The 14,750-nt window shown below is 45.9% G+C and overlaps 1 protein-coding gene across 1 annotated transcript in view; it reads left to right on the top strand.

Moving 5' to 3' along the window:
• Positions 1-601: 601 nt before the first annotated feature.
• RRAGC (Ras related GTP binding C) overlaps positions 602-14,750 on the top strand; it is a 61,905-nt gene continuing 47,756 nt past the window's right edge. The window contains exon 1 of the mRNA XM_077481824.1: positions 602-1,025. Within this exon, the coding sequence (XP_077337950.1) occupies positions 846-1,025 (180 nt within the window). The 5' untranslated portion in view covers positions 602-845. The remainder of the gene's footprint in view (positions 1,026-14,750) is intronic.

Raw genomic sequence — 14,750 nt, 5'->3', positions numbered from 1 at the left:
CAGAAGTGATTATGTTAAATTGTTTTGTATGTGTTCTTTCATTCCTGAGCATGCGTAGTCTTGCTCTTATGATTTTTTTTCAGACGAAAACTGTACTAATGAAACGAAAACCAGAAATTGTGTTCCCATAAGACAAAAATTGTATAGCCTGCACATCCAGCTTTTGTCGTCCAATAATTCAGAATCGGCTGTAGAAAGCACAGTACTAACGATCTAAAAATCGTCCAATCGTTTATTGGATGAAATTTTACTCCTGAGTTTCTGATTGTTTGTACAAGCCTTTAAGAATCTCTCTCAGTCATTTTTCCTACAGCTTATAAAATTGCAGGCACAGTGCCTAGCTCTAATATACGGCCATATCATTGTATAATGGACATCTATTTCCGCCGAGTCAGGAAAGCTTTATCCCTCAGTCAGGACACAGCTGTGGGTTAAAGGTCACACCCCCTCCTCTACTCCGTCAGGTGACTGCTCCCCACATGACTGTGGTACAACCGACCTTGCTGGGCGTGTTTGTTTGGCGAACTCGCCTCTTAACCAATCAGAAAGCAGCAGCATTCGGCCGTCTCACCAATGAGGAGGCGCTACGCAGAAACAAGGCTGGCACTGCAGGAAGGATTCGGTAGCTACCAGAAAAAAAAAAAGAAGTAGGGAGAAAAAAAAAAAAATCAGGCGCTGTGTAGTGGAGCTCCCGGGAGAACGAGCGGGAACCTTTACAGGAAGAGGTCGGGTGTTGGTAGACCAGGACTGACCTGAGGGTGTATCGGGGAGTCACGTGACACAGCGGCAGCCGGATTATGGTGACTGGGAGATCGCAGCGGCGGTGCTAGTGACCATCAGACGACATGTCTATACAGTACCCTGGGGAGGAAGAGCTGAGCTATGGGGTGGCCGACTCCTTCCCTAAGGACTTCGGCTATGGGGCTGATGAGTCCGAGATGGACGAGAGCTCCAACACGTCAGACAGTAAACCCCGGATCCTTCTCATGGGGATGAGGCGCAGCGGGAAGTCTTCTATCCAGAAGGTGAGGCCTCCATTACCCACTCTATGGATCGCTCCCAGTTCTCAGATCTCATAGCCGGGCCTCTGCTACCTGCCCCTGTCAGGCCCATTGTTTTCTATGGAGAACGTTCACATCTCCACTCCAAGTCTTCTGAAGATCAAACAAGTTCTGGAGCTTTTTTTTTTTGTAGCTCAAAATAGGTAGATTTGTGCTTTTTTATTCCCATAGAAGTGAATGGAAACGCACAATTAATGCGGTTTTGGTGTGTTTTGTCATGAGTTTTGTTTGCGCATATTTCTGGACAAATGGGTGGGGGAGTAAAATATGAATAAATGTACACTAAATACACAATTAAAATTCAATAAATTATGAAATGACCCCTAATCTTAAGACCCCCTTTCACACTGGGGCATTTTTCAGGCGCTTTAGTGTTAAAAAAAGCGCCTGTAAAGCGCTTGAAAGAAGCCGCAACTGCAATCCCAATGTAAAACCCTGAGTGCTTTCACACTGAGGCGCTGCACTGGCAGGGCGTCAAAGAAAGTCCTGCAAGCAGCTTCTTTGCAGCGCTTTTGGAGCGGTGAATACAACGCTCCTAAAGCGCCCCTTCCCATTGAAATCAACGGAAAGCGCCTGAAAAATGCTTTTGGCAGCAGTGTTTGGGAGCGCTTTTAACTCTTTATTTGGCCACTAGCCGGGGTTAAAAGCGATCCAATGGCACTCGCAAAACGCTGGTGAAGCGCTGCTAGTATAAGTGACGCTTTACGTGCATTTTTCGGGCGCTGACATTGTAAAAGGCTTTTAGACCCCTTTCACACCACACCGCCCATTGCGTCTATTTTTAGCGGCGTTATACTGCCGGATTTGCCGCGCATTTCGGCCGCTAGCGGGGCGCTTTTACCCCGCTAGCGGCTGCGAAAGGGTTAAAACTGCCGGCAATACGCCGCAATAGTGGTGTTTTGCTGGCGGTATTACAGTGCTGCCCCATTGATTTCAATGGGGAACAGTGGTGGAGGAGCGATAAACACACCGCTCCAAAGGAGCTGCTGGCAGGACTTTTCCTGACGTCCTGCCAGCGCACCACTGTAGTGTGAAAGCCCTCAGGCTTTCACGCTACAGACAATGGTGCAGCCTCTTTAGGGCGGATTTCAGGCGCTATTTCTAACGCTATAGCGCCTGCAAAATGCCCTGGTGTGAAAGGGGTGTTAAAGCACTTGGGCTTTCACATTGGGATTGCAAATGAGGCTTCATTCAAGCACTTCACAGGCACTTTTTTTTTAACGTTAAAGCACTTGAAAAACGCCCCAGTGTGAAAGGGGTCTAACTATAGTAAATTATTAATAAACACCCAAACTCCCAAAAAATATATTATTGTATTTAGTGTTTGTATTAATAATATTATTATAATTTTTAAGGGGTGGGGATTATTTATTCTTAGTAGTAATTTTATTTGATTATTATTCATTTATTAGTACAGGGGTTGACAAATTTGTTTGGAATCTAGGAGCCAGCTAAAAAAGTTAGGAGCCAGGTCCGTGACGGCGATCTGGACCTGTCCCTGGCCTGACATGGAGACAAGTGAGGGGAAGATAGCCTCCAGCCCCCCACATATGAGATCACCTCTCATTGGACACACCGCTTGAGTGCTAAATGGCCGCTGTGATTGGCCATTTAGCATGATCTGTGATTTGCTGTATCCAAGGGACACGGCCAACACAGAACTTCCCCGATGTGCGCCCATGGCGGCGTTCAGAGGGGAAGTAAACAGGAGGATGTCCAGGGACGCCCTCCCGGCAATTGGTGTCCGTGCTGTAGACTTCTTTTGTCTATAGCGCGGGCACGAAGTGGTTAACAAAAGAATGTGACTTTTATTTCCGCCATGTTCCCGCTTCTTAACGTCATATCCCCGCTAAGGGTTAGATCAGGTCCGCCTGAAAAACTGACAGGTGAACCTGATCAGACAGCCCTTGTGAAAGGGGTCAAGCAGGGAGGATTACAAATAATATTTTTTTTTTCCCCTTAATTAAAATAATTTTTTTTACTTTTTACAAAAAAATAATAATTAAATTATATATATATATATATATATATATATATATATATATATATATATATATATATATATATATATATATAATATATATTTTTTTTTTTGTAAAAAGTAAAAAAAATTATTTTAATTAGGGGAAGGAAATGGGCAGGCAGTGAAAAACAGTCAGGGAGCTTCACTCCATTAGGAATTATCATTATTGGAATAGGGTGTAATTTCTACATCCACCACAAGATGGCGCCAGACTACCGAAAGATTTTAGTAGGCCGCAAAGCCGCGGCCTCAATTACTGGCCGGCGCGGCCCGATGGAATTGCGCGGCGGAGTTCGGGGTCCAAATGGAGACGGGATACCCCAGCAGCGTTGCCCCAGTCGCCAGGACACGAAATCTAGGCGCAAATGCGACCTGGCGACCGGGGTTTGTCGAGCCCTGTATTAGTAGTACTATTAACACCCTAAGAAGCGGGCCGTCATTGGTCCTGGGTAAGGATGAGCTTTGGCGTGTTTGCACATTCCACGTGTAGAGCCCGCCAAGAAGTCAGTGCAGGGCTGCGCTAATCACAGGCAGTGAGACATTATCCCGATGTGCGGCTGCAGAGATGGGAAATGTCTCACTGCCTGTGATTAGCGATGCGCCGACTTCCTGGCGAGCACTGCACGCGGAGTGTGCGAACACGCCGGAGCTCATCCTTAGTCCTGGGAAATGTTCAATGTCTGTCACCTGTCTTAAGTTTAAGATTTTGAAAAATTTTATTAATTCAGTCTCGCGCTCGCTAGCTCTCTCTTATCTAATAAAAATCAATATCCTTAATCCAACCCTTAAAGCGGTGTTCCACCCTAAACTTACTGCACACTTGCCTGTCCTGAAGTCCAGCGATGTCCGCACTGCAGCTGATGTTTCCATCAGCTGTCAGGTGCTGCCATTGCGGGTAAGGGAACCCTGCTGCGCATGTGCTAGGCCCTGCTCCTCTCTCTTACTGGCCCCACAACAGGGAGAGGAGGAGGGAGCCCCGAGGGTCATGTCACAGGCCATGGCCCGGACTCCCAGAAGTGGGAAAAGGATACCTGTCAAAGACAAGTATTCTGTCCCTCCTCTCCCCCCTGAAAGGTGTCAGTTGTGGCACCAGAGGGGGAGAGGAGACCAATGAGCGGAAGTTCCACTTTTGGGTGGAACTTCGCTTTAAAGAGGCCGTAAACTTCCTTTATTGACATTTACCTATAGGCAAGTCTATAATAAAGCTTGACATCACTGGACATCGCTCTGCCATTCCTTCAGAACCGTGAACAGCGGCACATGCACGGGCATGACATCGCGGCTCCAGCCAGTCAGAACTGAAACCCGGAAGCAAGACGGGTGAAGATGGAAGCGGCTGACATTGTGACGCTGAAACAGCTTGGTTTTAAGGTAAGTTTCACATAATGTGTGAATGTGCAATGCATACTAGCACATTATGACTTTACCTTGCAGGGTAACAACAAAAAGTCCAGTGGTATACAAACACTTTAAAGTGTAAGTTCGCTTTTACAGTAATCTGTAAGGTGAACTTAGTGGACCCCCTCTTTCTTTGAGTCTCACAATCGCCCCCTGTGATGCATCGTATAGCTGCTTTACAGACCTGAGGGATTTGAAATCCCCACAGCTTTCTCTCTTCTCCCCCACTGACAGGAAGGGCTATGCGGGTTCTAATTGGTCGGCGTTGTGAAATTGGAATGCCTCCTATACGTATCTTTTACATATAGGCGGGCAGAGAAAAATCCATATCGGTCGACCTCTAGTCCCCACCATACAATCAGATCTTCACCAGCACACTTGGTACAGCGATCATCTTATCCTTATCCTTTAAGCCGACCATAGAGGGTTCAAATCTCAGCCAACTCGGCAGGAACCGGCCAAGATTCAAATCCTCTATGAGCAGGCTGATTGCACTCAAGTCAATCCATTAATTGACTTGGGTACAACCAGCTTATTGGATTTTTAATGCAAATATTGCCAGCAGTTCAAGCCGCTAGTAATAATGACTGTGTTCTCCCAGCAGTGTAGCTCCACAAGAGGGAGAAGGAAAGCTAATTGCATTATCTATGGCTGGCTTTAGGGACTATTCACACATGCAAATGCTCCCTGCCTGCGATATGATGAGGTTCCCAGGATTAGCCCCAATTGCTTTTTCTTTATTAAAGCGGAGGCCCACCCTAAAGTGGACCTTCCGCTCATTGGAACCCTCCCCCTCCCTCCGGCGCCACAATTGGCACCTTTCAGGGGGGAGGGGGGTGCAGGTACCTGTACAGTACAGGTATCTGCACCCACTTCCGGCGTAGATTCTGCAGAAGCTACGCCCCTTTCCGCAGAATCGACGCCCCTTTTCCGAAGGTCCCCCGCTGCCTGCTGGGAAACACACGGATCCCAGAAACAGCGGGGACCATCCTTATTGCGCAGCGTGACTCGCGCATGTTCAGTAGGGAACCGGGAAATGAAGCTGCAAAGCTCCACTTCCTGATTCCCATACCCAAGATGGCGGCGGCAGCACCCGAGAGACGATCGAGAGATCGGCTTCGGGTGCCGACATCGCGGGCGCTCTGGGCGGGTAAGTGTCATTATTTTAAAAGTCAGCAGCTGCAGTATTTGTAGCTGCTGGCTTTTAAAAAAAAAAAAAACGGCGGACTCCCGCTTTAAGACAAATTGCAACATAGAAATACAAATTGCACAATATATCTATATAAATCTTTTCATCAACATACACCACACTAACTCCCCCACCCCGAGAAAACACACTGGGTCCTTGATCATGTCCTCCTCAAAAGAAAGAAAAGGGTAAAAAAAGCCCACCCACTTACCTACCCAAAACCAAAACTCAATTTGTGCAAAACATTATTCAAAGTATAATTAAGAAGGGGGCTTTACAGCGCCCTATTATGCGTGTCAAACAACCAACAATACAATAAAAAAAAGTGTATAATTTCAAATTATTATTTTGTGTCTAACTATGTTTGGTGTTTTAATTCAATATAATCTCACGCTACTGTTTCATTTTTATACCTCTTCCCCATTCTTTCTTTTCATTCTACCTTTCTTTGTGATTGCATTACGTGTTACCCATCCCGTGCCTTATCCTCTTCCTTTAATGACATCAATCATCTCTCCACTGTGCCTCTCAGAGGAGAGAAAAAAAGGGGGAACCCCCCCCCCACCTCCTACTAATTTCCCTCCATCAGATGCATCCCACAGACTATCCAATGCATAACGCAGCATTGCCCCCCAAAAGGGTTTAATCCACTTCTAAGGAGTAATGCAACCATCCTGCCCATGTATGTTTAAATTTATTCTGTTATTCTTTAACCATATGTATCCATCTCTCTGCTTCCATTTTTTTTTTTATTACCTCCCTTTTCCAATCCATTATAGTGGGTCATCCAGACTGTTTCCAAAATCGAAATATCAATATTTTGGCCGCATTTAGCAAATAGGCAGTAACGCTTCTCTTATAAAACCTAGCAGATGGTGGCATCCCTTGAAAAAGAAAATTTAATGGAGAGAATTCTTTAGGTCTGAGACCCATTTCACACTGAGGTGCTTTACAGGCGCTACAGCTCTAAAAATAGCACCGCTAAAGAGCCTCTCCTGTTTCTCCAGTGTGAAAGCCCGAGGGCTTTCACACTGGAGTGGTGCGCTTGCAGGACGGTAAAAAAAGTTTCTGCAAGCGGCATCTTTGTAGTGCTGTAGGAACGTTGTATACAGTGCTCCTAAAGCGCCCGTGCCCATTGAAAACAATGGGGCAGTGGCACTTTGCGGGCGGTTTTAACCCTTATTTTGGCCGCTAGCGAGGCGCCGCTAAAATGACGGTTAAGTGACGCTAAAAATCTCACCACTTTACCGCCGACGCCTGCCTGCCCCTGTGTCATTTTCTTAATCCAAGGGGCTATCTCCTCCCAGAAAACTTTAATCTTTGGGCAATGCCACCATAAATGCAGAAATGAGCCCCTTTTTGGTTACATCCCCTCCAGCAGTTAATATCAGCCAATGGATATATCTGAGCCAATCGAGCCGGTGTATGATACCATCTTGCCAGGAACTTGTAGGACAGTGATGGAGAACTTTGGCACCCCAGATGTTTTGGAACTACATTTCCCATGATGCTCAACTACACTGTGCATGAGCATCATGGGAAATGTAGTTCCAAAACATCTGGGGTGCCAAGGTTCAGCATCACTGTTGTAGGACATCTCCTATATATGGGAACTTATGGAACTGTAGTGTTGCTACCATCGGCCTTTTAATTGGCTCTGATGTAAAATTATAGCAGAGTTCTTTCCCATTCTCAAATGAAATAGAAAGTTGTCATATTTTGGCTCTCAGGCGCTTTGGCCTAATACATTCGAGACAACATATGACCCGGTTCTGATAAGTTAACACACCATTTCTCAAAAGTAGTAAGCGGGTTCGCTGGCCTGATCTGGTGCTTCCACTTATTGAACAAGTCTGCCAGTTTGAGGCATTTCCATACAGCCATTGGTACAGCCATCGGACGAACCGTCACATAAGTCAATAGTGCCTCTGGAGGCTATGGGTTAGAGATTGAGATAGTTAAGGTATCTGCAAAGAGGAACCAACAGGATTAAGGAAACATTTTTATAATGCATATTTGTGAAACCATCAGATCCCGGGCTGTTACCTAATGGCAAAGCTGCAATCGCTCCGCCTAGTAGTTCAGTGGAGATTGTTTGTTTTTTTTCTGTTTCCTCCTAGGCCGCAGATTGAATGGCCTGTAGCTCTGAGGCCTCAAGATATTCCCGAATTTGTCCACTCTCCTCCTCTCCCACAGGAACTTAGTCTGTTATGTAGAGACTCATAAAAGCAATGAAACTCGGCTGCTATTGCTTGGAAGTCTACTATCTGCTTATCGCCTGTCTTTATAGTGTAAATATGGCGTGAATCCTGTTTCTTGAGTTGTCTAGCCAATAGTCTCCCACCCTTATTCCCCTGTTCATAGAATCGGTGGACAAAGTATCTGTTTATTTTGAACTTTTTGATCGAGAAGCTGTTTTAAGTCTGCTCGCAGTTTCTCCAACCTCTGCATGTTCCCAGATTTTAAATGGGCCTTATGTTTTATTTGAAGTTTATGTATTTCCTCTATGAGCCCGACCATTTCCTTCTGTCTCTCTTCTTTTTTTTTTTTTTTTTTTTTTTTAATACGCAAACCCATTAAAATTAACTCCCCTCTGATGACCGCCTTGTGGGCTTCCCATACTACTTGGTCAGACACCACCTCTGATATATTGGTCTCAAAGTATAGTGCTAATCCAAGGATTCCACATTCTGTTTATCATCCAAAATAGATTAGTTTAATTGCCATGTTCTTTCCAGGCTCCCAGTCGATGCCGGACATATCGTTAAACTTATTGGAGCATGGTGTGAAATGGTGATTGACTCAATAGTTAATGGATTTACATAATTTTAGATAATGTTGATCGATCAACAACATATCGATCCTTGAATATACATTGTGTGTTTTGGAGTAATAACTGAAATCCCTGTGCCGCTCATGCAGCACCCTGCAACTGCAAAGGCGCTGTTTAACATATATTAATGCCTTATGAGACACAAAGATTTTCCCCAAAGAGGTGTCTAGACTAGGGTCCAAGGTAATATTAAAATACCCTCCCATTATCAATAGACCTTCCCAAAACTTTCCCAGGATATCCAAAGTTTTAGAAATTTAACGGTATGGCTATTGGGGGGCATATATTGTAGCTAGGGTATAACACTGGCCCTGGATCTTTCCTTTAACAAAAAGAAAGTGGCCCTCAGGATCTACTCTTTATTTCTGTGGGTACTAGAGGACATTGTTTGTGTATAGCTATTATAACTCCTCTAGCCCTAGGAATGGGTGAAGGCGCATGAAACCATTGCTTATATGAAAAAAGAGGCATACAAGGGGTCGACCCTGCCACAAAGTGCACCTCTTGCAAAAAAACGATCTATTCCTTCATCTGAAGCAGTTCATGCCAGAGGCGGCCCCTCTTACCAATCGAACAAAGCCCTCTCACATTATACGATACAATCTTCATTCTACCTGCCATTCTCTCATTACTCCCATGAGTCTCTTATTGTACTGTTTTGCCTGAACAGTGTCTGCGCCCAGCCTTCTGAGCTCTCTCGCCTTGGATGCATCTGCTGAAGAGAAGAAGGAAAAAAAACACAGCCATCTTAAAACCGTAACCTACTATGCCACTGTCTGTGGCGCATCCCCCTAAAGGGAGTGTGGATCCGGATAGAGGTGCACCACCTATGCCCGGAGTCGTCACCCCCCGATCTGCCTTTTGGCAGAAAACAAAGTCCCTTGTCTCGGGACTGACCTATTGGGGGAAAGAGAAATAAAAACATGAACAGCGTACCTCGTGAGCCCCCGGGATTCCATTTATTTTCCTACATTTTTTCTGGTACTTCAGCGTATTGCTTCAAAGATTCCCACCAAAAGGGAGGAAAAAAAGGAGGGGGTGGAGGGGAGAGATTAAAGAGAGAACAGTCAATTCTAGGCAATCTGCTCCTTTTCTCTTAGCCTTTTTCACTTTACACCACTACTCAGTCATCTTTCTACGACCGGATTATAGTCCTGTCCTATCCACATACATTTTCCGTCAAGCTTTAACTGCCATTTGTTGCCATTGTTATGGTTGTTGTAGTGATGGTTTGCAGTTATTCAAGCTCCAATCCAGAAAGCCCACCAGGAGGAGCTCCAGCACCTCTATGAAGTGCTGCAAGTAATCTTTCGTTTTAAATGTTGCTGTTTTCCCATTCCGGGTTGCTGAAACTTTAAAAGGATATCACCAGCAATATTTAATATCAGCTGCTTGTAATTTCCAACAAGGGTTTAATCATTCTGCGTTCCATAAGCGTTCGCTATCATTAATCTGGAAATAGGGCTATTCAAAATCAACTGTGGATTTATTGCGGGCTGCTTTTCATGATGGCTTTTTTCACTGGATATCTATGTAGTTAACAAATGACATCTGTTTGGTTTTTCGGCATTTTGGGGGGTAGGGGCAAGGGCATGATGGACTCTGTCTATTTCAATCTTATCCGGTGCGGATGGCCCCAGAATTTACTGGAACAGACTGATCACCTTTTGGAAGCAATTCAAAATGTTTTATTTCAGGCAGGCCCTTTTATACGTATATTTTGCCTACGATCTCTATTTTCTTGATTATCCATTTCATCTAACAGTGAATTCAATGCTTCCTCATGATGTTTTGTCATATCCTGGATATCAGCCACTCCTTGTCTAATATCTTGGCCCATCTCCATTTCCTCTACTCCCATAGGGGCACTACTGTCCCAGTGCCCCTATTTCCTCCCTTAACCCCTCCACAGCCTGTTTGCAGGATGATTCAACAGTGGTTATAAGTAATTGAATGTCTTGTTTTTGAAGGAAGCGCTCTCATATGTTCTCAATCCACTATTAACTCTGATTGAGATGCACTTAGTTCATTATTAGGATCCACATACAAAGGGTTGCCATGTGCTGCAGCACCCCTTCCAAAGTTTGTCCTGCGTCGGCCCTGTACTGGGGGATCGCATCCGACCCTCCCCAGTCCCCCCCCCCCTCAGATCAGGGGAGCTGAACTACCTTGCCTCCTGGACCGGGGGTTCTTCTATTTGCGCTACCAGGGTCCGCACTCTGCACCAAGAGGTGGGCTCTATGCCCGTTAGCCTGGCTCTTTCCACCACCACCGTGCAGAAGTACAGATCTACGGCGACTCGTGGACATGCTTTAGCCGATCAGGAGTCTGCTGAACACCACAGCCTATCTTCCTGGAGCTCGGGGATCACTGAGGCTCAGTCAGCATGTCTGTTCAAGCTTTCACTAGGGGTGCCTCTCTCAGCTAATCATAGGAACCCCCACTGGGGTTCTTGCATGTAATCGGACAGGATGCCTTTGCAAGTTTGGATGCACCCTTGGGGCCCATTTCAGAATTGACACAACCTGGTGTTATGGCACAGCGCAAAAGAAGGCACTGCATATCGCGACACAGTAGTGTAGCTGCGTGAAGACATAAACTATGTCAATTTTTGCACTTCAAATAAAGGTAAACGGTGTGATGAGTTGAAATGCCCAGCACATCAGCCCTTTATCATGGCTAAAAACTAACATCTGCCCACACACTGAAACAGAGCATTTAGCATGCAGGCAGACTGGACCTTGAAGAAGGGGACATACCCCGAAAGCTTGTCCTGAAAAATTGTATGTTAGTGTGAAAAAAAAAAGTATCACGGACAGTACTCAATTTTCTCTGTCACAATTGCACTAATACGGCTACAATCCCAACTAATATGAGGGTAAAACTTAAAGCGGAGGTCCACCCTAAAATGGACCTTCCGCTCATCGGATTCCCCCCCCCCCCTCCGGCGCCACAATTGGCACCTTTCAGGGGGGAGGGGGGTGCAGTTACCTGGATAATCCAGGTAACTGCACCCACTTCCGTGCTAGCTCTCTGCGCAAAGGGGCGTACATTACGCCCCTTTCCGCAAGTGCCCGCCCCCTTCCGCAAGTGCCCCGCTGCCTGCTGGGAAACGCACAGATCCCAGAGGCAGCGGGGACCGTCCTCATTGCGCAGCGCGGCTCGTGCATGCGCAGTAGGGAACCGGGAAATGAAGCCGAAAGGCTCCATTTCCTGATTCCCATACCCAAGATGGCGGCGGCAGCAGCACTCGAGTGTCGATCTAGAGATCGGCTTCGGGTGCCGACATCGCGGGCGCGCTTGACAGGTAAGTGTCACTATTTTAAAAGTCAGCAGCTGCAGTATTTGTAGCTGCTGACTTAAAAAAAAAAAAAAAAAAAAACGCGGAGTCCCGGCGGACTCCCGCTTTAACTTTCATTTATATCCAATTAGGCAGGCCCTTGCACTACATGGTTTAGGCTAAATCTAAAGGAAAAGTGTACAAAAATTTAACATGTATGATCAACTCCTAAGGGCACCATTTTGGAAAAGCTTTCGTACTGATCACGTGTGTGTGTGTGTGTGTGTGTGTGTGTATGTATTTTATTTTTAGATTTATTTTTGGAGATGCTTTAAAGTGTACCTTTTTTTTTTTTTTTTTTTTTTTTTTTTTTTTTTTCCCTCAGGCAATGCTTTAAAAGCAATTCGTTTACCAATTTAGTGATGCTAAAGGCTGTATTTTTATTTTTTTTACCTTCAAGCATATGCATGAAGGTAAAACTCCTTCAGTATGTAGCTCCCTCCCATAGCTCCCTCCCATAGCTCCATCTCATTGGCTGAGACAGCAGTGGGTGCTATTGGCTCCCACTTTTGTCAATCGCAGCCAGTGAGGAGGGGGCAGGACCAAGCTTTGTTCTGTGTATTTTTTTTGCTTTTATGCTTGTAAAACCATTGCACAGAGCAGGTCAGTACATATTTGTAGTGAGCCTAGGTTCACATTACTGCAATGAGATGTACTGCAAATTTGATCCATTTTTGTTTGTTTGTCCTGTGTGACGTTTCGTTTTGAGGTGGACAGGTGCAAATTTACCGCAGATTTCAGGAGGCAGACCGTGAACAATTTGCAGAGATATGAACTGTGTGCTGCAAGTTTACTGCAAGCTTAATTGAAGCCTATAAAGATAAAAGTCGCACTGCACCATAGGATTTTGCATCGCACTCCCAGTCAACACGCACAGGAGGACCCTTTTTATTTATTTATTTTGTTTTTTCCTCGCACCAAATTCGACACTGATAGATGTGAACCAAAGTCATGGAAAACGATGCTTTTTACATGACCTGCAAATCTGTGTTCCTAAAAGCATCAAACCTGCTGTAAATTCGCATCCGTGTGAACCCAGGCTTAACATCACTTTAAACATAAGCTCTGGTGCTAGCGTTATACCTCCCAATCTGACGTTCATGGCGATACCTCACGTGTGGTGTAATCACAGTTTAAATATGCAAGCAGCGACATCTGTGAACATACACATGAGGACAGGAGAGCTTATTATTTTTATTTTTTTTATTTTAACGTTACTGTTTTTTACAAGAGATAAGCAACCTCCTTGTCATAGCATGGGCAGTGCCAGGTACTCTTTTTATTGAGAGATCAAGGCTCTATAAGACCCAGATCCCTCCTCTGCTCTCCAAAGCATTTGATCAGACCGAGATTGTTTTGATCAGATGCTTGTCTGGCCAGTAATGGCATATACCGTATATACTCGAGTATAGGCCGACCCGAATATAAGCCGAGGCCCCCAATTTACCCCCAAAAAAACTGGCAAACTTATTGACTCGTGTATAAGCCGAGGGTGAGACATGCCTGTCCATCCCTGTGTGTGTGTCCGTCCCTGTGTGTCCATCCATCCCTGTGTGTGTGTGTGTCCATCCATCCATCCATCCCTGTGTGTGTGTGTGTCCATCCATCCATCCATCCCTGTGTGTGTGTGTCTCCATCCATCCATCCATCCCTGTGTGTGTGTGTCTCCATCCATCCATCCATCCCTGTGTGTGTGTGTCTCCATCCATCCATCCATCCCTGTGTGTGTGTGTCTCCATCCATCCATCCCTGTGTGTGTGTGTGTGTGTGTGTGTGTGTCCAGCCTACCTGTGTCCCGAGCCTCCGTCCCGTGCCTTGCCTCCTTGCCTCCGTCCCGTGCCGTGCCTTGCCTCCTTGCCTCCGTCCCGTGCCGTGCCTTGCCTCCTTGCCTCCGTCCCGTGCCGTGCCTTGCCTCCTTGCCTCCGTCCCGTGCCGTGCCTTGCCTCCGTCCCGTGTCGTGTCGTGCCTTGCCTCCGTCCCGTCCCGTGCCGTGCCTTGCCTTGCCTCCGTCCCGTGCCTTGCCAGGATCGCCTCGGCGGCCATTCAAAAGCCCCGCCTCCGCCTCCGCCTGTGATAGGCGGAACACTGAATTTCCCAGCAGCCTGTGTTCCGCCTATCACCGATATCGTCTCATCCTCGTACTACGGACGAGGATGAGACTATGTCCGTGATAGGCGGAACACAGGCTGCTGGGAAATTCAGTGTTCCGCCTATCACAGGCGGAGGCGGAGAAGGAGGCGCGGCTTTCAAATTGTAGTATGTCCGCCGTCTGTCTGCTCGATACGCTGATCGAGCAGTCAGACGGCGATGACTCGAGTATAAGCCGAGGGGGGCACTTTCAGCCTCAAAAAAGAGGCTGAAAATCTCGGCTTATACTCGAGTATATACGGTAATCAACAAACCAAAACCGGAAGTGATGAAATCATCTCTTCAAGGATCATTTGTCACAGAACAAGGCAAGGAACAGGTGTTCCCCCTTCTGCTCTGTGCTCAGCTGGCCTCACTGTGTGTGATGGTCTTGGGCTCGCTGGAGGAATAGGAGAGCCTGGGAAGGTGTGGGGTGGGGGGCTACCGTGCCCTATAAAAGTGATAAGACAGCTCAGGATCATAACTGCAGTATGTCTTTAGTGGCTTAAAAAAAGCGAGTGTTAAAAAATAAAATAAACCCAAAATGAACACATCCATCACTAGAGATGTAACATTTTTGAAAAATGTTGATGCTAATGAGGGGGGGGGGGGGAGATGTTGTTGTTGTTTTTTTTTTTTTTTTTTTTTTCTCTGGTAAAGTTGAAAAATAAAATTCAGTGCGGAGTAGTTTTACAAATTGAAAGAGGTTTTGTTTCACTGGGAAGGTGAAATGCAGTGTATATAAGTATTCTGATTGGAAGTCCAACTTATTCAGTAAA

This window comes from Lithobates pipiens, unplaced genomic scaffold (assembly GCF_037356315.1).
Source record: "Lithobates pipiens isolate NorthernLeopardFrog02 unplaced genomic scaffold, aLitPip1_a1.2 Scaffold_16, whole genome shotgun sequence".
NCBI lineage: Eukaryota > Metazoa > Chordata > Amphibia > Anura > Ranidae > Lithobates > Lithobates pipiens.
The sequence above is the reverse complement of the archived record's forward strand: the minus strand, read 5'-3'. Positions and strand labels throughout refer to the sequence as shown.